Here is a 25,703-nt window from a genome sequence, read left to right as displayed (position 1 = left end):
ATTCAGTTAACAACCAACTTGCCCATCAATGAGGAATGGATAAACAAAATACAGCACATCATCAATGGAATAATTCAGCCATGAAAAGGAGTGAGGCCTGAGGCATGCTCCAAGTTGGATACACCCTGGAAACCTTACACTAAGTGACAGTCTATGGCCCCAATTCTTTTTTTTTTGAAACGGAGTCTTGCTGTCGCCCAGGCTGGAGTGCAGTGGCGCGATCTCCGCTCACTGCAGGCTCTGCCTATGGCCCCAATTCTATGAAATGCTCAGGACAAGCAATCTACAGAGAAGGTAGATTAGTGGTAGCCAGGGGTTGGGGGAGATGGAAGTTGGGGCCGACAGCTAAAGGGTACCAGGTATTTTTTTGGGGTATAAAAAATGTTCTGGCCAGGGGTCGTGGCTCACACCTGTAATTCCAGCACTTTGGGAGGCCAAGGCAGGAGAATTGCTTAAGCCCAGGAGTTCGAGACCAGCCTGGGTAACATGGCAAAACCTTGTCTCTACAAAAAATACAAATAAATTAGCCGTGCTCATTAGGTGGCTCATGCCTGTAATCCCAGCATCTTGGGAGGCCCAGGTGGGTATACGGCTTGAGTTCAGGAGTTCCAAGACCTGCCTGGGCAATGTGGCGAGACCCCATCTCTACTAAAAATACGAAAAACAAACAAACAAAAAAACCGGGCATGGTGGTGCACGCCTGTGGCCCCAGCTACTTGGGAGGGTGAGGTGGGGGGATCGCTCAAGCCTGGGAGGTGGAGGTTGCAGTGTGCCAAGATCTTGCTACTGTATTCCAGCCTAGGTGACAGAATGAGACCCTCTCTTAAAAAAAAAAAAAAAAAAAATTAGCCAGGTGTGGTGGTGTGCATTTGCAGTCCCAGCTACTGAGGCTGAGGTGGAAGGATCACCTGAGTCCAGGGGGGTTGAGGCTGCAGTGAGTTGTGATTGTGCCACAAAAAATAAATGTTCTAAAATTAATTGTAGTGATGGGTACAAAGTGCTATGAATATACCAAAAACCACAGAATTGCACACTTTGAGCGATTTGAATAGTATGTGAATATCCTTTTTTTTCTTTTCTGATAATGGAGTCTCGCTCGGTCGCCCAGGCTGGAGTGCTGTGGCGCCATCTCAGCTCACTGCAACCTCTGCCTCCCAGGTTCAAGCAATTCTCCTGCCTCAGCCTCCTCAGTAGCTGGGATTACAGGCGTCTGTCACCACGCCTGGCTAATTTTTTTGTATTCTTAGTAGAGATGGGTTTTCACCATGTTGTCCAGGCTGGTCTCGAATTCCTGACCTTAGGTCATGTGCCCACCTTAGCCTCCTAAAGAGCAGCGATTACAGGCGTGAGCCACTGAGCTCAGCCCTGCATTATATCTTTAAAAAGCTGTTAAAAATACATGAGACAGCCGGGTGTGGTGGCTCAGCACTTTGGGAGGCTGAGCTGGGCGGATCACCTAAGGTCAGGAGTTCAAGACCAGCCTGACCACCATGGAGAAACCCTGTCTTTAATAAAAATATTAAATTAGCCCAGCATGGTGGCACATGCCTGTAATCCCAGCGCGTCCTGTGGGCTGCACGTGGAAAGGATGCTGGAAGCTCGCACCTGTTTCCTCCAGACTCTGCCCCGTGCCCTGCCCTGTGCTGACCGTGCTCCACATCCTTCTGCTGTAGTAAGTCAGCTCCTGTCACGTCCTATGAGGCCTCCCAGTGAACCTGGCTGGGGGTGGTCCGAGGGACCCCAGACATCTAAAGGTGGCCTATAAGATGCAATCCAGAACCAAAACAAACATTAAAAGCAACTTGGGGCGGGGCACGGTGGCTCACGCCTGTAATCCCAGCATTCTGGGAGGCCAAGGAGGGCGGGTCACCTGACATCAGGAGTTTGAGAACAGCCTGGCCAACATGGTGAAACCCTGTCTCTACTAAAAATATAAAATTTAGCCAGGCATGGTGGCACAAGCCTGTAATCCCAGCTACTTAGGAGGCTGAGGAAGGAGAACCGCTTGAACCTCGGAGGCAGAGGTTGCAGTGAGCCGAGATTATGCCACTGCACTCCAGCCTGGGCGACAAGAGTGAGACTCTGTCTCAAAAAAAAAAGGCCAGGTGCGGTGGCTCACGCCTGTAATCCCAACACTTTGGGGAGGCTGAGGTGGGCAGATCACCTGAGGTCAGGAGTTGGAGACCAGCCTGGCCAACATGGTGAAACCCTGTCTCTACTAAAAATACAAAAATTAGCCAGACATGGTATCGCACGCCTGTAATCCCAGCTACTCGGGAGACTGAGGCAGGAGCATCGCTTGAACCCGGGAGGCGGAGGTTGCAGTGAGCTGAGATCACGCCATTGTACGCCAGCCTGGGCGACAGAGCGAGACTCCGTCTCAAAAAAAAAAAAAAAAAAGCAACTTGGAAGGAATACAGGTATGGAGGAGGAAGAAGAAAACCAAAGTCTCCCATTAATGTCCTGGGGGAGGTAGAGAAATTGTTGTGTCCATGAATGAAATGAGAACAGGACACCAAGGACGAGGTGCATGGAAGACAAAGGGGTTCACGGAGTATGAGTTCAACAGCAAAACAAAATCTTCCATACAACTACCAGACATCAACAACGAGGAAACCTCCCAGAAAACAGCAAGAGATGGGAGGAAAAAGAAAGGGAGATTAGAAAACAAAAGGCCACTTCGGGAGTTCCAGGAGAAGGGGGGGTAGTGGGGAGGGAGTCTCAGGACGGCAGCTCTACTCCTTGGTCTTAACAGAGCAGACCAAGCAGCTCTGAGAGTTCCGCAGGTGGAATTCAGGTATCACATGAGTACCCAAGCTGAGTTTTAGATACTGGCAGAACGCACGGTGCTGACTCAGGGATAAGCACGTAAACATTGAGAAAACAAAAAAAAAATAACATTTTTAACTCAAAAAAGGTGCACGGAAAAGGAACAGCCATTGTGGAGCCCGTGATCTGGCTGAGTGTGGGGATTTGGCTGTGACAGTGGCAAGCCAGTGAAATCAGGACACACACTCTCCGGAAAGGCGGGAGTAGGACATGCATGGGAACCGAGCTGGGGTCTTGGGTACCGGAGCAGAATCTCCTTCATCCACGGTGAGCAGGCGCTCGGTCGGTAAGGTGTAGTCGGCAATGTTAAGAGGGGGCAATCAACACACCTCATGGCTAAATATGGAGCTAAAAACTAAATGAATCAGTTAAAAGAGTTGAGACCGTTTACCTCTAACCAACAAGAAATAGGGTCAGTTGAGTGAGAACACTATGTAACAGAAGGCACAAACTGACAGATGAAGAAGAAAAAAGGGCCAAAGAGAATTTCAATCATATGATTTAAAGACAAACAGCCACACGTTGCTTAAGGACAGATGCATTCTGAGAAATGTGCCATTTGGTGATGTCATCATTGTGCGAACATCACCGCGTGCACCTACACAAACCTAGATGGAATGGCCTCCTCCACACTTCGGCTCTCTGGGACAGCCCATGACTCCTTGGCTAGAAAAACCTGCACAGCATGTAGTCACGTGTATATGTATATGTACCGTATATAGACTGTACTATATACTATAGGCAACTGTAACACAATGCAAAGTATCTGTGCATCTAAACATAGGAAAGGTACAGTAAAAATTCGGTATAAAAGATTTTTAGGCCAGGCGCGGTGGCTCACGCTTGTAATCCCAGCACTTTGGGAGGCCGAGGCGGGCGGATCACGAGGTCAGGAGATCGAGACCACGATGAAACTCCGTCTCTACTAAAAATACAAAAAATTAGCCCGGCATGGTGGCGGGCGCCTGTAGTCCCAGCTACTCAGAGAGGCTGAGGCAGGAGAATGGCATGAACCCGGGAGGCGGAGCTTGCAGTGAGCCGAGATTGAGCCACTGCACTCCAGCCTGGGCCACAGAGCGAGACTGTCTCAAAAACAACAACGACAAAAAGTCCACCTGTCTGGGGCATGAACCATGAGTGGAGCTGGCGGGACTGGCAGATGTTCTGGGTGAGTGAGTGAGTGAGTGGTGGGTGAATGTGAAGGTCTAGGACATGACTGTACACTACCATAGACTTTATAAATACAGTACAGTTAAGCTGCATTAAATTTATAAACATATTTTTATTTTTAAAAAGTAATTGTGCTACATTAGATGGCTTCTCTCACTCATGAAGTGAGAAGTTTTTCAGCTCCATTACAATCTTATGGCCTGACCATCATACGTGGGGTCTGTCAGTTTGTCACTGAGGGAAACTTCTTTTTTCCCGAGATGGAATTTCGCTCTTGTCGCCCAGGCTGGAGTGCAGTGGCGCGATCTTGGCTCACTGCAACCTCCGCCGCCTACCGGTTTCAAGTGAGTCTCCTGCTTCAGCCTCCCGAGTAGCTGGGATTACAAGCACCCGCCACCATGCCTGGCTAATTTTTGTATTTTTAGTAGAGACAGGGTTTCACCATGTTAGCCAGACTCATCTCAAACTCCTGACCTCAGGTGATCCACCTGCCTCAGCCTCCCAAAGTGCTGGGATTAGAGGTGTGAGCCACTGCGCCCAGCTGGAAAACTTCTTTATGCAGCACATAAAGCTACGGAACTCTGAACCTAACAAGGAAGACACATTTCCCCCAATACATATTGGAAAGACGATAAACACTGACTTTGTATTTGGCTACAAACAAAGTCCCAGGAAATTCCCCCAACACTGTAATAACAGGGACAGCTCCTTTCACCCCCGCACAACCCTAGTAGGACAGGCCCTCCAAGACCCAGCTCTTGCCTCCTGCTCTCCTTCTAGCCTCAAGGTCCCTGCCTTCTGTGTGTGCTTCCTGGCTTCCTTGGTCCTGCTGATGTCAACCCAATGGGGATGCCCAGCCCCTCAGGTTGTGCTTCCAGCTTCTGTCCATTAAGTCGCTCCGCAGAGGACCCCAAAGCCCCCAGGGTGCAGAGGCTGCATGGCACAGAGCCTTCCCCTGAGCGCCACGCCCAGGCTTCCCAACTCCATTGTCTCTGTCTCCTCCCTCTATTTGCAGAAAAAGAGGCACTTTTTGTTTAATGAATAAAACCCAAATCTAGTTATTTAGCAAAAATAAGCAAACAAAAAAAACCCAAAACACCCTGGTAAAATAGATAACCTCTGACAAATACGATCAAGAAAAAGAGAAAACACACACAAAACATCAGTAAAAGAGAAGTGACACAGAACGGCAGATCAAGAGAAAACAGTATCTATTACTTCTTCCAAAAATTCTGAAAATCTCATGAAACGGACACTTTTCCAGGAGAACATGAGTTTGCAGATGGAGCCAAGTAAGAACGTGGAGAGATGAGCGTCATGGAACAAAGCAAAAGCACAGCTGAGGTCTGCATCCCAGACACCTTCCCACAGAGGCCGACCAACTCCGACGGGGCCACCCTTCGCCAGATAACATTTGCAAAAGCTAAGAAGCTCCCAGCTAGCCTGTGAATAACTCCAGTACCAAAATGGACAATGATGTCTAAAAACAACATATCATGATAACTCAGGGTTATCCCCCAAAAACCACCATGATCCAACACTGATGAGCTATTAATATAATTTATTACAGCAGTCCCCAAACTTTTTGGCCCCAGAAACTGGTTTCATGGAAGACAATTTTTCCACAGCTGTGGGGGTGGGGGTGGGGGTGGTTTCGGGATGAAACTGTTCCATCTCAGATCATCAGGCATTAGATTCTCATTAGAAGCAAAACCTAGATCCCTCATACGTGCAATTCACAGCAGGGTTCGTGCTCCTACGAGAATCTAATGCTGCCACCTGATGGACAGGAGGTGGAGCTCGGGAGGTCATGCCCACTCACCTGCTGGCCACTCACCTCCTGCAGTGAGGACTGGTTCTTAAGCTGCATTAACAGCTTCAAGAGGAAGACAAGGGGGAAAAAGATAGACTCATCCCCAAAAGGTTATAAAAGCATTTGATGAAATTCAAAATTCATTTCTGAATACAATTCTTAGCATACTAGAAACTGAATCTTCTTAACCTGAAAAAGACTGCCTTCACGAAGATACGCACCTGCACTGGAAAAAAAAAGCAGAAAAATTTTACCACTAAAAAAAAGGCTATCCAGCCGGGCACAGTGGCTCATGCCCAATCCCAACACTTTAGGAAGCTGAGGCGGGTGGGTTGCTTGAGATCAGGAATTCGAGATCAGCCTGGCCAACACGGTGAAACCCCGTCTCTACTAAAAATACAAAAATTAGCTGGGTATGGTGGTGCACGCCTGTAACCCCAGCTACTCGGGAGGCTGAGGCATGAAAATCGCTTGAATTCAGGAGGCGGAGGTTGCAGTGAGCCACGATCGTGCCACTGCATTCCAGCCTGGGCAACAGAGTGAGACTCTGTCTCAAAAAAAAAAAAAAAGCTACCTTCTTATCTACCAGTAAGTAATCTACAGTGAGCATCTTACAGGTGGTGACACACAGAACTATTTCCACTAGAGTCAGGGACAAGCATGCAACAAACATTCACGCCTGTTGTTCTATCTGTGCAGTGCCTAAGATCCTGGCTGTCTGAAAGTTACACAAGTGGCCCAGTTCAACACAGAGAAATCAGAAGTGTCCACACAATTATCAATAATCAATTTGAAGATTAAATGGGAAAAAACCTATTTACAAGCAACAAAAATGATAAAGCACTTGAGTTTACCCTAATATGAAATGTACAAGACCTGTATAATTAAAACTATAAAGAAATAAAGCTTTTCTATATACTAAAATACACAAAACATGACCTAAAGTCACCGTAATACACTGCCACGCTGCTGTGTATTGCTACCCATGAAAATATGTCAATTCTCCCCAAATTCATTCATGTATTCAATGCAGTCTTGATGCACATTTTATAAGCCTTGAGATGTTTATTCAAAAGTTCACCTAGAAGAGGAAATGCTTAAGAATGAGTAAGAAAATTTGGAGAAAAAATGTGGGAAACATTCCCTTAGACATTAACGTGTAATATACGGCTGTGAGAGCTAAAACCGTGTTACTGGTAAGGAAGTGGACAAGCAGACGAAGAAAGACAAACAAGGCTGGGCACAGTGGCTCATGCCTGTAATCCCAGCACTTGGGAGGCTGAGGCAGGCGGATCACTTGAGGTCAGGAGTTTGTGACCAGCCTGGTCAACATGGCTACTAAAAATAGAAAAATTAGCCGAGCATGGTGGCGCGCGCCTGTAATCCCAGCTACTCGGGAGGCTGAGGCAGGAGAATGGCATGAACCCGGGAGGCGGAGCTTGCAGTCAGCTGAGATCGCTCCACTGCACTCCATCCTGGGTGACAGAGTGAGACTCTGTCTCAAAAAAAAAAGACAATGACAGAATATTTTTATCATTTGGCGTGGACAACAACTTCCTTGGCAAGAACTGAAATGCAGACATTGTAAAGGAAACAGCCCAGAGGCAACAACAAGAAAGCTGGGCACCTGTGGGGCGCAGCCCATCATGGACCAGGCTGCAGACCAGGGAAGTATGTGTCACAAATAAAGCAGACAAGAGATTAACCCATGGCATATAGAAAGCTCCTACAAATCCTTAAAAAAAAAAGGACAATCTGGCCGGGCACAGTTGTTCACACCTGTAATCCCAGCACTTTGGGAGGCTGAGGCGGGTGGATCACCTGAAGTCAGGAATTCAAGACCAGCCTGACCAACATGGAGAAACCCTGTCTCTACTAATAATATAAAATTAGCCAGGCGTGGTAGCGCATGCCTGTAAACCCAGCTACCCGGGAGGCCGAGGCAGGAGAATCACTTGAACCTGAGAGGTGGCGGTTGCGATGAGCCAAGATCCCACCATTGCATTCCAGCCCGGGCAACCGAGCGAAACTCCGCCTCAAAAAAGGACAACCCATAGAAAAACAGGCAAAGACTTTGAATATCAAGTGCACAGAATTAAGAAGCACAAACGGCCAATGAGCATGGGGAATGAGCCCTCCCGCTTCTAAGTTAGATTCAAAACACGAGTGAGATTTCATCTTTTATTTTCAGATCTGAAAGCACCGAAATTCTGAAAATATACCATGCTGTTAAGGAGTGGGGAACCAGCTGCCCTCACGCAAGAGATAGTGGGAGGATAATCATGAAGAAATACAATCTAACAGTGTGTATCAAATTTAAAATGTACCTGTCCTTTGATCCAGCAATTTAACTGGGAAAAATTTGTCAATAGATATGGATATACCTGCAAACGTGGACAACCCAAATGTAAAAGGATGTTTGTGACAAACAACAAACCTCAAAAAAACCACACCACCGACCACCCAAGGAGTAGGCAATGAAATTAGGGAACATCCACCCTGGGATGGTCCGAGAAGGGAAAAGAATGAGACAGTGAAGACAGGCCTGTGAGACACAGTAGCAAGACACACGCTACCTCATGGAAGAAGAAGAGGCTGACTCCACGGACCGCTGCAAACACAAGACAGGAGCGTGCTGGGGGCAGGGCTGGGCTCACCTGCTCTACGTGGGGCTCCTTGGCGAAGGAGATCCTGGCGATGGAGTGGGATGCGATGCACAGCTCCTGCCCGTTCACCTCGCCCTCCTCCACTTCCACCACACCTGCAAGGGAAGGGCGGTCAAGCTCACATGGCAGCTGCTCGGCTCGCAGAGGGGCAGCCTTGACTCTCCTTGCCTGCAAGCCAGGACTCCACAGGAGGCCCCAGCTCTGCAGCTGTGGAGGCAACGACATTTCTCCTCCTCCCCACGTCACCCTGTGGGTGCAGAGGGAAAGACACAACTCTCCTCACGGCACAGGAAGGTGCTCTATGGAAGGCCGCCCTCTCCAGACTGGGCCCCAGCCCTCCCACCTCCACCCACCAGTCAGCCTGCAGAACCACCCCCAGCACATGCAGTGGCAGGAGTCACCGGTGGGAATGGATGTCCAGAAGAAACACTGATCTAGAGTCACGCAGACTGTTTTTTCTTTCTTTTTTTTGAGACAGAATCTCGCTCTGTTGCCCAGGCTAGAGTGCAGTGGTGCAGTCTTGGCTCACTGCAACCTCTGCCTCCCAGGTTCAAGTGATTCTCCTGCCTCAGCCTCCCAAGTGGCTGGGATTACAGGCATGCACCACCACACCCAGCTAATTTTTGTATTTTTAGTAGAGACAGGATTTCAGTATGTTGGCCAGGCTGGTCTTGAACTCCTGACCTCAAATGATCCGCCCACCTCGGCCTCCCAAAGTGCTGGGATTACAGGCGTGAGCCACTGTGTCCAACCTGTTTTCCAGCGATTCCTAATGAACACACATAGCGGATGGCCATTTCTGCAGACGTGGCACTGGGTAAACAAGCCCTCATGGTCAGGGGGCTGCATGCACACAACTTGCGTGCAGGAGGCCCCTGCAGCTACACAGTCGGTCCCGCAGGCTCCCACGACCACTCTCAACACTCAGGGCCATCCCCACGGTCCCCACCAGCACGTGCCTCAGCAGGGTCGCACATGGGCATCCCTGCACCCTGCTTAGAATGCAAGCAGCGGCCTCCCACGGCCAGCACTCCCACCCCACAAGCCGGGCCTCACCTGTGTTCTGGGCGCTGACAAAGGCCACCTTGTTGGTGTCGGGCTTGAGGCGGATGAAGCCACACTCTCTGTGCATCGGCTTGCGCGTGTCCGGGTGGAAGGAGTTGAACCTGAACGGGAAGTTGGGGATGGGAAGCCCAGGCACTGGCCTCCAAGATGGCGTGGGCTGCGTGGATGCCAGGACTGTCCAGGCTGCCCTCCAGATGGCTGCTCCAGCCACGCCTGCACACCTGCCTGCCCCCACCACCACCTTGCTCATTGTGACTGTGTCTGTCTTACCTGCTGACTCTCCACTCCTGAAGACGGGCTGTTCCAGCCATGCCCACACAACTGCCTGCCTCCTCCACCACCTTGCTCATTGTGGCTGTGTCTGTCTTACCTGCTGACCCTCAGCTCCTGACGACAGGATTGTTCTTAATCACCTCAGGGCATATCCTTGCCCTAGGCCCGTTAGCCCAGGCCTCACACAGTGTCAGCCCTCAGCACTCCCTGGCAGTAAACCTCACCCTAACACAATCTTTCTCTTTTGAGCTATGTTCTCGTGTAAGAATCTAATCAATTCCAAAGGTAAAAAACAGAACAGGTGCTGAGTTACGGTATGGTTTCTTATCACCCTTCATCATTAGTGCAAATTCTCAACAGTAAAAGACAGGCACCTGCATCGTGAACTGAGGGCACAAACCCACGGCTTAAAATCTAACTCACTGGCATGGTGACTCAAGGCTGTAATCCCAGCACTTCCAGGATACCAGTCAGGTAGATCTCTTGAGCCTAGGAATTCGAGAGAGGGCTGGGCAACACAGACCCTGTTTCTACAAAAATAAAAACAAAAAAACCAAACCAAAAAAAAACAAAGCCTCATTTATCATTTCACCAACCTTATGAGTTTCTACAGGGAATCCATCTCTATGATTCTTAGAGATAAACTTTATTTATTTATTTTTTTGCTCTGTCACCCAGGCTTGTCATGGTCTCAGCTCACTGCAACCTCCGCTTCTTGGGTTCAAGTGATTCTCCTGTCTCAGCCTCCTGAGTAGCTGGGATTACAGGTGCCCACCACCACACTTGGCTAATTTACTTATTTATTTATTTATTTTTTGAGACAGAGTTTCTCTCTTGTTGCGTGATCTTGGCTCACTGCAACCTCCACCTCCTGGGTTCAAGTGATTCTCCTGCCTCCGCCCTCCCGAGTAGCTGGGATTACAGGCATGCGCCCCCATGCCCAGCTAATTTTGTAATCTTAGTAGAGACCAGGTTTCTCCATGTTGGTCAGGCTGATCTTGAACTCCCAACCTCAGGTGATCCGCCTGCCTCAGTCTCTCAAAGTTCTGGGATTACAGGTGTGAGCCATCGCGCCTGGCCACACATCTGGCTAATTTTTGTATTTTTGTATTTTTATTTTAGTGGAGACACAATTTCACCACATTGGCCAGGCTGGTCTCGAACTCCTGACTTCTAGTGATCCGCCTGCCTTGGCCTCCCAAAGTGCTGGGATTACAGGCGTGAGCCACCGCACCCGGCCAAGACAAACTTCTTATTTATTAAAAAAAAATTTTTTAGGGTCTCACTGTGTTGCCCAGGCTGGTCTTGGACTCATGGACTCAAGTGATCCACCCGCCTTGGCCTCCCAAAGTGCTGGGATTACAGGCACAAGACACCGCACTGGGCCAAGATAAACTTCTGCTGGGCTAGTGATGGTGCTACACCTTCTCGAATGGTACATGCTAACATGACCCCGACGAAGAAATACATTTACACCGTATTCTAGGACACACACACACACACACACACCATCACATTTACTGAAATATATTTTCCACTCTGGTTCATGTTTCTTCAAATGCTAGTCACAAAATTGACTTTCTGACCTTTTCGTGGGTTATAATCTATAGTTTAAAAAAGACTGCTTGGGTTCTGGGTTATTTTGTATTACCCAGAATTCTCACCTTTTGGTTTATGTGCAGATATATTACTTTGATCTCATCCATTCAATCAGTAATAATATAAAAAGGTATGAGATATTTTTAAAAACAGGGAGATCTTCTAAAAGGGGATGGAGGGTCTCAGAGCTGGGGGTCCGAGAGCCAGGTGCCCAGCCCCGTTCTGAAACTGCTAGGCATTATACAAATAGTACCAAGTTGGTTTAATAAGATTCTTAACATACAGTTGTGTAATGGAGACTGAGGAAGGAAGAGTTTGCTTTTTATACTTTATTGTTTAAACTTTAAAAAAACTGTGTATTACTTCTATAATTGAAAAATAAAGATACTTCAACCACTCCCCATCCCTGGTGGCTCCCCTCTACTTCACAGGCCCACACTGCTATCTCCCTGAAAGCAGGCAATTTCTCCAACTGTGGGGTGGAGGGGTGGGAAGGGGACTGAGGGACCTCAAGGGGCTTTTGCTTTCTTGTATGGTAAGAATATGAGAACCACATACTAACAGCTTCCTTGTGACCCCAAATAGCTCAGGGGTATGTGTAAAATACAACCACGCACTATTATTTTCAGTAATACTGGGTGACTAATTTTTTTCTTTTTTTTTTTGAGGCAAGTTCTCACTCTGTCACCCAGGCTGGATCACGGCTCACTGTAGCCTTGGCCCTCCCTGGGTTCAAGCAATCCTCCCACCTCAGTTTCTTGAGTAGCTGGGACTGCAGGCATGTGTCAGCACGCCTGGCTAAATATTTACTTTTCAGTAGAGACAAGGTCTCACTATGTTGCCCAGGCTGGTCTTCAATTCCTAAGCTCAAGCGATCCTCCTGACTCAGCCTCCAAAGCGCTGGGATTACAGGTATGAGTTACCGCACTGGCCACAGTGATTAATTTTGATACATAAATTAAGTACGTGCATTTGTTCTTATGTTTGGATTAACAAGCCTGTAATTTGGTGGTCAGCTTAATATCTCCAAAACTATGACAGAACCAGAAAGTATCATTTTTACCAACTCTGTGTCTCAGTTGCACATTCGGGCAAGAGGACACCTTTCTGAAACAGATGGACAAGTTCCTTTTGCACCTTCCTGCTTGGCCTTTGTCTTTGATCGGTCTGGAATTATTTTCAGAGACCTAGGCGGCCCACGAGTCAAGCAGGGTGGGGTGGAGGGAGACAACTTACGAGAAGTTCAGCATGGGCTGGCCCACGTGGGAGATGTGAACCTCCTCCAGGTACTGGAAGGGCTGCAGTGTGGGGTAGGTCCCGGCTCCAGGTGGGTCCGACAGCCAGGTGCCCAGCATCCAGGACAGTGGTTCCACCACTGGGTTCATCTTGGGGGGCTCTGAGGACAAAGGAATGAGACTGTCAGTGGCCTCCCTCCAACAACGCCTTGCTGAGCTTTAAGCAGGATGCACATTCCATATCGATGCTTGCTTCTGGTGGCCACAGCTAATCCTGGGGGACCTGTCAAGAGGGGGAGAAAATGGTCAAGCAACTGTAAATGTCATACTGAGAGATCCAGCCTCAGAAGCCTCTGCAGTTCCCGCAGAAAAAAGAGATCCAAGAGGGGCCAGGCGGGGCGCAAGCAAAGCCAGAGGCCTCATGTCCTACAGCAAGGCAGAAAGCAGCTCACATGGGAGGCATGGTGCCCTGGCATGAAGAGTGTGTGAAGGAGACAAAGAGCACGAGGGAGAAAATGAAAAGGGGATGCAGGGTCTCAGAGCAGGTAGAGCGTGAGGAGCCCAGGGGTAGGCGGGGTTTAAACAGGAAGTAAGATCCCGCTTCCCCGAGGAGGGGCTGGGGCTTCACAGCAGCCTGTGTAGTGGCCAGGAGACCCCTTTAGGAGGTCTCCTGTGGGGGTTCAGTCTCTCATCCCACTAAGTGTGAAGGATGACGCCACAGGCCTGGAACTGAGGTGGGGGTGCAGTGACAGGACAGCAGGGAGGTGCGGCTGGATTGGCTGTTCTGCTGGGTGAACTCAAAGGGACCCCTGCTTCCTGCCTCGCTCAGCAAGGACTGGGTGCTCCCGAGCGGCTTTTCAGGATTCACTCACATGACCCTCGCCCTGGCTGGATGCACGGGCCCTGCTCTTACTCATTTTCTAAGGGAGACCTGTGCGGGGACCACAGCAAAGCCCCACTGCGTGCCACCCACCAAGGGTGCTGGAAGAGAAGGACTGATCCCCAGAGGCAATCCCAAAGACCTGCTTCCCAGGCCTGCTTATCCCTCAAGTCTCAGTGCTTCAATTGACAGAACGGACACTGACACCCAGGAGCAGCAGCAGGGAGAGAAGCAGCTCTGTGGCTGCACGAGCCTCATCTACGGAGCCCACAGATGCCCAGGCACAGAGACTGGCCTGCGCATCAGGACTGACCCCTGGTGTCTCCTCCAGGCCTGCACAAGCAGAAGACGGCTGATGGGGACAGGATCAGGACTGATCCCGGTGTCTCCTCCAGGCCTGCACAAGCAGAAGACGGCTGATGGGGACAGGATCACGACTGACCCCCCCGTTTCCTCCAGGCCCATGCAAGCAGAAGACAGACTGACAGGGACAGGAGTTTTTGGAACCATCGCAGCTTCTGAACTATAAGTTCCAGGCAGTCTGGGAAAAGAAGATCTGGGGAAAGGAAAGCAAAGGCTCTGGGGGTGGAGGAGACTACATCCAAGAACAGCTTGGCACTGAGGAGGGCCGCACACGTGGCCTGGCCCAGTGGCCGAGCCCTGGGGCCCAGAGTGAGAACCGCGGGTGGAGGGCAGGTGATGAGCACTCTGCCTGCTGGCTGCACAGGGCAAACGTAGGTGCCCTGGGGCAGGAGGGTGGGAGAGTCCGTCCCTTTTCCAGACTGGCCTGTGGTCTTTCAGTATTTCCTTTTTTGTTTTTTTTTAAATGATGATTTAAAAATTTCTTTTTATCAGTATTTCCTCCTCAAACTCCCTGTGAAATGTAGGAAGGTGAGGATGGGAATATTTGGATTTTAATAAAACTTTCCTAATTAGACAATAAGAGAATTTTTAAATCAAGATTTTCATTGCAATCTTTCATGGAAATAAGGAATAGAAGCTTCTGAATCCAATGTGACAGCCTCTGGAACTAGGCTTGTGATCTGTCATTCTTTCATCATTCAACGTGCTGGACACTCTTCCAGGGAGAAGCTAACGGGACAGCCACACATCCCTACGGAGCATAATCCTAGCGAGGGCAGACAATACACAAGAAATGAGTGAGTGATGCAGAACTGAATGTACATTAGGAGATGAGGCAGAATGGGAGTCGGGGCTGTTGGGGCACTGTGAAAACCTACCCAAAAATGACAAGGACACCCTCCCTGAGAAGTGTGCACAGACCAGGCAGGGGATCAGGGTCCCTGCAGCTACCCTGGAGAAGAGCAGACCAGGTGGAAGTGCCAGAGACGGAGGTCCTGGGTGCGCAGGCCTGGCCTTGCTGGGGAGGAACAGGAGGCCAGTGTGGCCGGGGGAAAGAGATCCTCGCCCCTCGGAAGGGCCGTGACTTTGACTCTGAGCAGACAGAAGCCCTCGAGAAGGCTGAGTGGGAGGGACGAGGTCTCTGATCGCAACCACAGGAAGCCAGGGAGGGCAATGGCAAAAACCCTGGTGGCAGAGGAGGGTGGCCTGGGCCAGGTGGCTGTAGTGGAGGCAATGGAAAGGACCTAGATTCTGGATCTATCGGAGCCACCCGGATGTGCTGATAGTCTGGATGTGAAACATGTAAGAGAAAACGGTAATGGAGGTTTCTGGCCTGAGCAACTGAGAAGACAAGTTACCGTCAATGGAGAAAAGGAAGAATGAGAGAAGAACCTTGGGAGGTGTGAAACGTGCTGATTTTCTAACAGCAAAACTCAGTTACCTGGGATAGCCCAAGTCCCAAGATGGGCTAAACAAACACCATAATTTCTCAGACAGCCAGCTATAGCCTTGGAGACCTTTCAGTTTGGTAGACTTTATCTAGCTCAGCACTGAAAAGAAAGAGGCTTTGGGCAGGGCGCAGTGGCTCACTGAACCTGTAATCCCAGCACCTTGGGATGCCGAGACAGGCAGATCACCTCAGGTCAGGAGTTTGAGACCAGCGTGGCCAACATGGTGAAACGCTGTCTCTATTAAAAATACAAAAATTAGCTGGGCGTGGTGGCGCACGCCTGTAATCCCAGCTACTCGGGAGGCTGAGGGAGAGAGTTGCAGTGAACCGATTGTGCCATGTCTCCAGCCTGGGGACAGATTTTTCTCAAAAAAAGAAAGAAAGGCTTTGCAAATCTCAGGTTTTTGAGCCAGCTCTCTGGCCTGTGCGGAACACACCCCACAGCGACTGCCACGGGGCTCTGGCTCTCCTGGGACCGAGTGGACCCACTTCCACTGGCGAGCGCAGCCTGCATGGGAGCTGAACCCTGTGGGAAGCGGCACCCTGGGCGCTGGGGAGCAGCGATCCAGAGTCCAGGTTCTGAGCTGCTGCACCAGGGCCGCGATCTCCACCCCTCACGCCCGAGTCCCCGGCAAGGCCACCACCGGCGCCTGGGTCCCGAGGGCCCCGAGGAAGAGGCTAAGGGGCCTGGCGGCGCCCCCCAGGGTCCCAGTGGAACAGGTGCGCCAGGGCCGCGGCGCCGGGCATGGCCTTCACAGTCCCCACGGGGCAGGACAGCCCCGGGCTGGGGTGAGGGGCGCGCGCCGCAAGTCCTGCCTCTGCTCCGGGGCGGCCCCCTCCAGCCTCCGCCGGCCCCGCCCCGGAAGCGCAGCCCCGCCTCAGGCGCCGCAGCTCCGCCCTCTCTTGCGCCCGCGGGACCGGGTGGGCCGCGCTCGCCCCCTAGCGCCAGGGTCACGCCACCGCGCCCTGTTTGGGGAGCGGCGGAGAGTCAGGGCGGCGCTGGGCGGCTGGGCGCGCTCACCGGCTGCCACCTCACCTAGCAGGCGTCACGGGGCTCACTCAAGACCTCCAGCAAGAGCACAGGCGGGAGCCTCGCCAGCCCCTCCACAGACCACAGCGACCGCGCCCCACGGCCCGCGAGCCCCCGCCCTCCCCACTCCTGCTTCCCCGGCCACGGGGTCTTCTCCCGGCCCCTCATCCACTTGGCAGACGCCTCTCACCGGCCCCCTCTGCCTCCCCCTGGTCGTTCCCTCCCACCACCCACCGTGGAGTCCTCTCCGGGAGGCCCTGTCCTCCATCCAGCGCTCCTCAGAGGGGACCGGAGAGGAGGCGCTCCTTAAATGGGGGAGAAAGACGGACAGAGCCAGGGACAGCGAGAGACGGGACGGGGCCAGAGACAGACAGACACAGAGACAGAGAGAGACAGGGCCAGAGAGACACGGGGATGGGGCCAGAGACAGACACAGAAAGGGATCTTACTCTTTCTTCCCTTAAAACCAGAGTCTCTGGGGGTCTCCGAGGGGGACCCTCAGGTAAGTAACAATATTATCACCTTCCCTCCCAAGAATTAAAAAAATAATAATAATAACGAAAAAACCTTTTCCCTGAACTTGATTTTGAGGGAAAATAGGTCACAGATAACAAGCCACAGCCACCAAAACACACATACGGATGCTGTGAGAAGTGGCAGGTCAGTGCTTCGCTGGAGGACAGGAGGGGCCTCTGGGAGCTGGGGCAGTGGCCCCTGAGGAGAAGCCTCACGGTCTGGCCTGGCTCAGAGGCCTGGGGCGGAGTGGGGAGCCCTGGAGGCTCTTCTGGCCCCCGCTCTGCCACAGGGAGCTCCTGCAAACAGCAGGCCCAGGGCACCCCACGCGTCCGCCCAGGACACCCCAGGTGTTTGCCCAGGTGCTGAAGGGCCAGGCTGGCCTCCATGCAGGGCTACCCACCACCTGCCATCGAGAAGTAATGCACCACTCCGAAAGAAAGGGGTGCTGCCGGCCGGGCGCGGTGGCTCACGCCTATAATCCCAGCATTTTGGGAGGCCAAGGCGGGTAGATCATCTGAGGTCAGGAGTTCAAGACCGGCCTGGCCAACATGGTGAAATCCCGTCTCTACTAAAAATATAAAAAACTAGTGGGGCGTGGTGGCGGGTGCCTGTAGTCCCAGCTACTAGGGAGGCTAAGGCAGGAGAATCACTTGAACACCGGAGGCAGAGGTTGCGGTGAGCCAAGATCGTGCCACTGCACTCCAGCCTGGGTGACAGGGTGAGACTCTGTCTCAAAAAAAAAAAAAAAGAAAGAAAGAAAGAAAGAAAGAAAGAAAGAAAAAGGCGTGCTGCCCCCCTGAAGACCTTCTGCTTCTCCAGCAATGGACTAATGGACTATAAGACACTGCCTGAGTTCAGAGATGGACAAAAGGTGACAAGACACCAAGTGTGAACAAGAGCAGTAAAACAAACTGCAAAATGTTGATGGGGCAAAGGTGAAACTAAGAGAAAGGGTCTTGCTCTGTCACCCAGGCTGGAGTGCAGTGGCATGAATACAGTTCACTGCAGCCTTGACCACTGGGGCTCAAGTGATTCTCCCGCCTCAGCCTCCCGAGTAGTTGAATGAAGCTGCTCCATGAAGAAAGACCACTAACTAAACATGTAAGAACTCAGGAGAGAAACGGCAAGGAAAGAGAAGGTGAAATGTGACCTGGCAGAAGTCCAGAAAGTAAAAGAAAAAAAATCCAGCCACCACCCAAACGAAGTGGAGATTGGAAGGAGCGCAGGGAGAAACAAACAGCGGAACACAGAGGACAGAGATGAGTCCAAAAAAAGAGATAAAAGATAGAAAAACGGAAACAAAGTTAGAAGGACGGGAACGCCTGGCACACTGCTGATGGGGACCTGAACTGGCACAGCCTAGTGAAGGCTGTCTGGCATGTGCTTGAGAGGTTAAGCGTGGAGCAGTGGCCCAGGACTGCCACTCCTGGAGACATGCGTACCCAGCAGAAATGACACACCTGTCCCCACAAGACGCTGCCCATGAATGTTTACAGCAGCACCATTCCCAACAGCCCCAAGGTGGAAACAACACAGATGTCCGTCAACCAATGAGTAAACAAACTGCAGTATATCCAGACAATGAAATGTTATTTGGCCATAAAAATGAAGTACTAATACAAGCTGCAATTCAGATGACCCTTGACAACACACCATGTGAAAGCAATCAGGCTCAAAAGAGCACATATTCTGCAATTCCATTTCTGTGAAAGGTGCAGAACCCACACATCTACAGAGACAGAACGTGGGTTAGTGTTTCTCCACAGCCGCGCTCTGTGGCAGAATATGCTAGTCACACGTAGAAGGCGCATGAGGAGGAAAGGTGAGTGGCAAGGATGCTATGGCTGGCCACAACAATCCTTCCAGATCGCAGGCGTATGAGCTGGTTCACTGACACGTGCAGTGAGTGCAAGCTACAAACTGGATTCCGAAAACTCAGTCCAAAAAGTCTTCAAATAATTCCATAATCTTATATTATCGGTGGTTGCCTGTTGAAATAATTTTTAGATAGTATCAGGTTAAATAAAATATTATTAAAATCGATTTCACTTGTTTCTTTTTACCTTTTTAATGTGGCTATTAGAAAATATTAAACTACGTAAGAAACTCACTCTCTAGACCTTTTCGACAGTGCGGGAATGGAGTTTCAACTCTCAGCACGCAGGGAGCTTTGTTTCTATGTCTTCTTCCTGAGGACATTACCAGCAGCTGGATGTCATCAGGAGACACAGGGAAATGATGTGGAAAGAAACCTCCGTAAACACTGAATGTGCTAAGCCAAAAAAAAAAAAAGCGGTTATAGACACAACAAAAAAAAACTGGTTATAGGTGGTAGATGCCGGGTCGTACAGGCATGACACTCAACTCACAGGACCCTTGAAGGGGCAGAACCCCCGGCTGGTCTTGTCCCTGAGAGCCGACACCGCAGAGGCTTACAAATGTAGTAGTAGTAGAAGATTTCATTTTAAAAACTGGGCCAGTCGCAGTGGCTCACACCTGTAATCCCAGCACTTTGGGAGGCCGAGGAGGGCGGATCGCCTGAGCTCAGGAGTTTGAGACCAGCCCAGGCAACATAGCAAAACCGTCTCTACCAGAACTACAAAAAATTGGCTGGGCGTGGTGGCACGTGCCTGTCGTCCCAGCTACTCAGGAGGCTGAGATGGGAGGATCACTTGGGCCTGGGAGGCAGAGGTCGCAATGAGCCGAGATGACATCACTGCAATCCAACCTGCGTGACAGAGCGAGACCCTGTCTCAGAAACAAAACAAAAACAAACCAAAAAAAAAACTAAAACACAACAAGCATAATATAAAATAAGATGACAGAACCAAGACTAAAAATGCTTGAACTTACATATTAAAAAGCTTTTCAGGGCCGGGCATGATGGCTCATACCTATAATCCCAAAACTTTGAGAGACCAAGGTGGGTGGACTGCTTGAGTCCAGAAATTTGAGACCAGCCTGGGCAACATAGTGAAACCCCATCTCTACTAGAAATACAAAAAAATTAGCCAGGCATGGTGGTGCGTGTCTGTAGTCCCCGCTACTTGGCAGGGTAGGTGGGGAGAATCACTTGTGCCCAGGAGGTTGAGGCTGCAGTGAGCCAAGATCGCGCCACTGCACTCCAGTATGGGCAACTGGAGAGACACCCTGCCTTGAGGGGAAAAAAAAAAAGGGCTTTTCAGATTGGACCACAAAGCAAGACCCTCACCTCTTTTGCTGTAAATGAGAGATGCACCTAAAATAAAGCAATTCAGAGAGACATTCCAGAAAGCTGGGCAATAAGCAATAAGGAAGCAGGCTTCCCGATCTTACCATCACGTAAAACGCATGGAACTAGACAAAGAACGGCTCTTCTGAATGAAGGGCAGAATGCACAATGAAGACGTAACCGTGAAGGATACTCATGCACCAAGCACAGCAACATCTATAAAGCAGAAATTACTGATGACACACGAAGATGTCGAGAAGGAAACTAAATGAAACTGCAATTCACCTGTAAGTCTGAACGAATACAAATAAAACAAAATTCCCAAATAATATAATTAATAAGGTAGTTCTGACTGATACATATTGAATTCTGTAGCTTACAACTAGGGAATACTGCCGGGCGCAGTGGCTCACGCCTGTAATCCCAGCACTTCGGGAGGCTGAGGCGGGTGGATCACCTGAGGTCAGGAGTTCAAGACCAGCCTGACCAACATGATGAAACCCTGTCTCTACTAAAAACTCAAAAAAAATTAGCCGGGCGTGGTGGCACATGCCTGTAATCCCAGCTACTTGGGAGGCTGAGGCAAGAGAATCGCTTGAACCTGGGAGGTGGAGGTTGCAGTGAGCCGAGACTGCACCATTGCACTCCAGTCTAGGTGACAAGAGTGAAACTCTGTCTCAAAAAAAAAAACCACAAAAACACAAAAACAAACAACTAGGGAATGCCTTCTTCAAGTTCCTCTGGAACAGTCATGCAAACTGGCCTTCTAAATGGTCAAAGAAAGCCTGTAAGTTCCAGAAAGCAGAAAGAAGTCTACTGTCTGATCACAATACAGTGAGACTAGAAATGAAAATGAATCAGGTGTCCCTTGAAAACACTGCGCTAAAAGAAGACAGACAAAAATGTATATATTCTATGATTCCAATTAGATGAAATTTGAGACCAGGCAAAATGGATGGAGGGTGGGGGAATCTGAACAGTGATGGGGAGGGGCTTGAGGGGAGTGCAAAGGAGAACGTGGACCACTGGACGTGGGTGTGGCTGCACAGGCACCTGCACCTGCCAAAACTCACCACGGGAACACCTAGGAGCTTGTGTTTCACTTAGGCGAATTATACCTCAATAAAAATGTTATAAAGAAAAACCTCCCCAAAGAAATTAATATTTCAAAAAGCAGAAAACTAAAAAAAACTCAAAGCATTTAATCCCAAGAGTGTTTACTACGTTACTGCAGCACAGGGTTCTGGGCAGCCCCAGAGCAGGGCATGTGGTGGGGAGTGGGGTTGGCCTCACAGCTCAGGGCCTCGGCTCCTGGCCCCAGGGTCTGCTGCCACCCAAGCTGCAGCCCCTACTGCAGATCTAATATTTCGAGAAAAGCCAGAGGCTGATTTTGGGCTAAAATATCCCAATTTCTAAACATCTGTTCAAATTAAAACAAATGACACCACTGTGGCGTGGAGTCGCATACTCTGGGGCAGGTGCAGACGGCCAGAGAGGGCTGGAGCCACACACAGCGCCCTGCCCGGTGCCTCTCACCTCCCACCTCTCTTCTCCACTCCTCTCTTCTCCCAGGTGGGAGTGAGGACGCCACTGGCGGCCACCCAGCACATCCCCGCGCCCCAAGCCCACAGTTCCCAACACATCAGGAGAGCTCTTCGCTGCCCTCAGCCGTGTTTCTGAGTAGGTTTTGCGTTTCTCAGGATGCTGGGGAGCTGGTTCTAGACACAGGCCCAGCCCGGCTGGCCCGGCAGCAGGGAGGGCGCCCCGGGGACACACTCTGCCCCAGTCCTGCAGCCGGAGCAGCCCAGAGCCCTTGCCATAAGACGCCTGGAAGAACTCGGTCAGGGGGCTGGCAAGGACAGGTGAGCACAGCTGGCTCCTCTGAAGAACTGGGCTTATCTGAAGTCTGGTCAAGTTGAACTGGACCATCTATTCCCCCAGGTGGGCCTGGATGGGCCAGGGCCTTTTATCTAGAAGGAGGGACGTGGCCCGGGCTTTCTGCCTCAACCCTGCCTCGACGACTAGCCCAAGAGAGATGGAAATGAGAGTGAGACGAGAGGGATGGGTGGGCTGGAGATGGCCAGCAGCTGGCATTGCTGGCAGCTTGGAAGGGGACCCGTGACATCAGTGAGAAGGGCGGGTGCAGGCGCACGAGAGCTGAGGGCGAGCCCTGGCATCAGGACCAGAGAGGCCCACCAGAGTGGGTAAGCAGTGGCGCCTGCACAGGGGGATGGTGTCCCAGTAAGAGCAGGTCGGGAGAGTCTGCCTCAAAAATTCTGGCTAAAAGTGAGCTTTTAAGTGGACTTTGCTACGCGCATGCCAGGTCAGGGAAGCAAGTCCCGCGGGCCCTGGAGAGGAGCTACCCTGCAGGCGGCTGCTGCTTCAGGAGCACGGGGCCCACACCACACTTGGGGACAGGACAGGACGCAGCACTTTGGGGGCACGGGGCCCACACCACACTTGGGGACAGGACGCAGCGCTTATGTGGCAATTTCTTTTTAAAAAACTAGAGAATTCTAAGATGGCTCTGAAATTCAGAAGAAACGCTTTTGAGTAGAAAAAATAACATCTGACTGGAAAGGAAGGAGCACGCGGCTAAGCAACTAGATGGAGGCTTATGGCTGTGACCATGTAATGGCTGTGAGAAATACTTCCCGTCCTGTCGCCCTCCCGGCTTGCTGTTATTTGCTCTGAATCTTAATGGAGTTTAATTTGGACACGGACAACAGGTCGGGCAGTAAACAAGCAGTGGCGGCGCCTCCTTCTGGCTACGCTGCACCTCACCAGGTTAACCTGCTCCTGGGGCCGCTCCCCCTGCACCCTCCACCACTTCAGGCTGCGCGGAACGTGGCAGCATCCTAGCCACTGTCCCTCCTTGTTGTCACTGAAGCATGGGTGGGGGTGAGGACGAGGTCGACCAGTAAGAGAATTTTAGAATCCAGACAACCAGTAAGAGAATTTTAGAATCTGGACGACCAGTAAGAGAATTTTAGAATCTAAACATCAGGTTACGTGAGTCTAGATATATGTTAAGATCCATCAAACTGTGACCTCAATATCTGTGTATTTTACTCTCTGTAAATTATACTTCGTTAGAGAAAAATAAATTTAAACATGAAACAAAAAATACTATAAAGGACCTAGTCTATTTGTCACTTTCCACCTCTTTAAATAAACCAGACAGGCTTTTCTAGGCATTTCTTTTCTGATTTCATTTTTCTTTTATTAAAATCTCAACCAAAATGCAAAAACAAATTTAAATTTCCTGCAAGAAATTTAAATTTTCATGTTTTGGCCCAAGACACTGAAAGTAGGCTTACCCATCCCTAAGTTTTCTAAACTCCGGACACTCGTCAAGGTTCCTCAAGGTTGTTTTCTGCCAATTGACAGGAAATGTTTGCACCTGGCTCTTAATGGCTCTGCAGGAAGTGAATGCTAACTTTAAACGGTGCATTCTGGGAATTGTAGTTCCACTATGAAAGATCATCTCTCAGAAGAAAGTAAAAGACAATGACAGCCCAGATCACAGAATTTCGGAGCTGGAAGGAGCTTTGGAGGTTAGGTGAATTTTATGAAAGAGGGACTGGCCAGAGGTCTGGGCGGAGTGACGAGTGCGGCTTCTACCCTCAGGCCTCCTCCACCAGCTACAGCAGAGGAAGGCAACACCACAGAGCCAGGCACATCTTAAATGCTTTCTCTCTCCAGAGCAGTCCCTCTGGTCACCCCTGGCATGTCCTTTTCTGTCTCCTAGAGGCTGGCTGGCGACTCATCTTCACCTGGACGTGGAGGCTCAGACTGTTCTGTCTCCCGGCAAGCGGCCCGGGAACCCAGGACAGGAAGTGGGCAAATGCACCCACAGGGACCTGGGGACGGCTCCTTCCTGGAGTTCCCACCCTCACATCTCTTTGTGTTAGTGACACGGTATTTCCTGCCAAGGCACACACAGAAAGGGACACTTGCTGCTTGGTACAATAGGGTGCATGGGAGCTGAGGCTGGGTGGCCTGCGCTGGCTGTCCCAGGTGGGGAGGAGCCGTCCAGGAACACCATACTAGGTTTTAGCCCACTGACAAGGCATACCAGCAGGGAACTGTTTTAAAGTGACACCAAGGCCCTCAACTTATCAACCATGAAAAGGAAGGAGCTGCATGCCCAGGGGAAAAACAGAAATCATGATGGAGGAACACAGCAAGTATTTCTATAAAATATAAAAAGGACATAAAGTGGGTGCACATAATTTGCAAATGTTATGTTTGATTACCTCGTTAATCCGAGTCTCAACTGAAGAACTATTAGAATCTACAAGTGAATTTGATAAGATGGCCAATTACTAAAACGGGTAGCTTTCCCACATGCTAGCAATAACTGAAAAATAATGGGGAGTAAGCTTCCGGTTTCAACTCTCACATGTAAAGAGCTTAGGAGTCATATACCACAGCCTTAAAACAGCAGCAAAAAACACTGAAAGAAGTGAAAATCAACAACTTTTCTCGGATCCATAAGGAAATGAGGTCACACATGTCTCTCCTGCCACAGAGAATAGCAGTGAGATCAGCTCACGTGGAGCAGAATCTACAGTCTACAGGGGACAGAACTGGTGGGAACTTGATTTGGACAAAATGCTGGAGGCTGAACATGGCAGGAGTGAGAATCTCCTGCGGTCCTACATTTTCACAGGTTTCACCTCCAGGAACCCCATCAGGTTCTCCCCATGAAAAGCCAAGAAAAAAAAATCACCTCATGTCTCTGGGATGAGGAGGGGGAGGTGACCACCTTGAAATAAGCCCAGAGCGTTCTCCAGGCAAAGGCCAGGCCTGCTCTGCAGCGAAGCCGACTTCACCAGGAACTCATCTCAGCTGGGAAGGGCATTTCACCACTCCAGCCCCACCAGTCTCCTGTCTCACCCAAGCAGGGAGGAGAAAGGGAAGGACACGTATGAAGGTCACAGCTCAGGGACACAGGCCACTAAAGGGCTTAAATCAACTCACAGGCTGGAGCCTGCTTCCCCTCCCAGCCCTGCAGGCTCCAGCATAACATCCTGGGTGGGAGTGGAAAGGGCCCAGGCGCAGGCTGTGGAAGGCACGCTCGGAGAAACTCCACAACAGGGAGACAAAACAAGGACCCTCGAGGAATTGTACAGCCACTGCAGGATTAAACACAGCCCGACTGCCAGCCAGGTTAAGGGGATGCCTTCCAAAGAAGGCTCACTTACGTCACCTTTCAGTCACGCAGCCCTCACCGACGGGGGATGCGTTGACAAACGCGTCACGAGGCAAGATCATCATTGTACAAACGTCACAGAGTGCACTTACCGCGTACCGCGCGCCTAGGTTGTATGGCAGAGCCTGTGCTCCCAGGCTACAAACCCCAGCGTGTTACTGAATACTGTAGGCAGTTGTAACACAGTGCCAAGTGTGTGTGTACCTAAAACACATCTAAACATAGAAAACCTACAGTAAAAATATGGTATAAGAGACAATGGTTCACCTGCATGGGGCACTCACCAGCACTGGAGTGTGCAGCATGGGCAGTTGCTCTGGGTGAGTCGGTGAGTGAGGGGTGAGTGAGGGGTGAGTGAGGGGGTGAGTGAGGGGTGAGTGAGGGG

The 25,703-nt window shown here is 50.5% G+C and overlaps 1 protein-coding gene across 5 annotated transcripts in view; it reads right to left on the bottom strand.

Moving 5' to 3' along the window:
- Window positions 1-25,703, bottom strand: part of THAP4 (THAP domain containing 4) — a 60,426-nt gene that overhangs the window by 8,314 nt on the left and 26,409 nt on the right. For 2 of the 5 annotated variants that reach the window (XM_032761202.2, XM_058436353.1), the window contains 3 exons: window positions 12,652-12,811; window positions 9,535-9,644; window positions 8,470-8,573 (listed from right to left, as the gene is read on the bottom strand). In XM_032761202.2, coding sequence (XP_032617093.1) covers window positions 8,470-8,573; window positions 9,535-9,644; window positions 12,652-12,811 — 374 coding nt within the window. Of the gene's footprint in view, window positions 1-8,469; window positions 8,574-9,534; window positions 9,645-12,651; window positions 12,812-19,000; window positions 19,162-20,204; window positions 20,317-23,420; window positions 23,509-25,703 lie in introns of those variants that run through there. The other 3 variants (XM_058436347.1, XM_058436343.1, XM_032761210.2) reach the window with 3 other exon arrangements.

Source organism: Hylobates moloch, unplaced genomic scaffold, assembly GCF_009828535.3.
Source record: "Hylobates moloch isolate HMO894 unplaced genomic scaffold, HMol_V3 SCAFFOLD_1, whole genome shotgun sequence".
In the NCBI taxonomy this organism is placed as follows: Eukaryota; Metazoa; Chordata; class Mammalia; order Primates; family Hylobatidae; genus Hylobates; species Hylobates moloch.
Note: the sequence above shows the minus strand (reverse complement) of the source record. Positions and strands in the feature narration are given on the sequence as shown.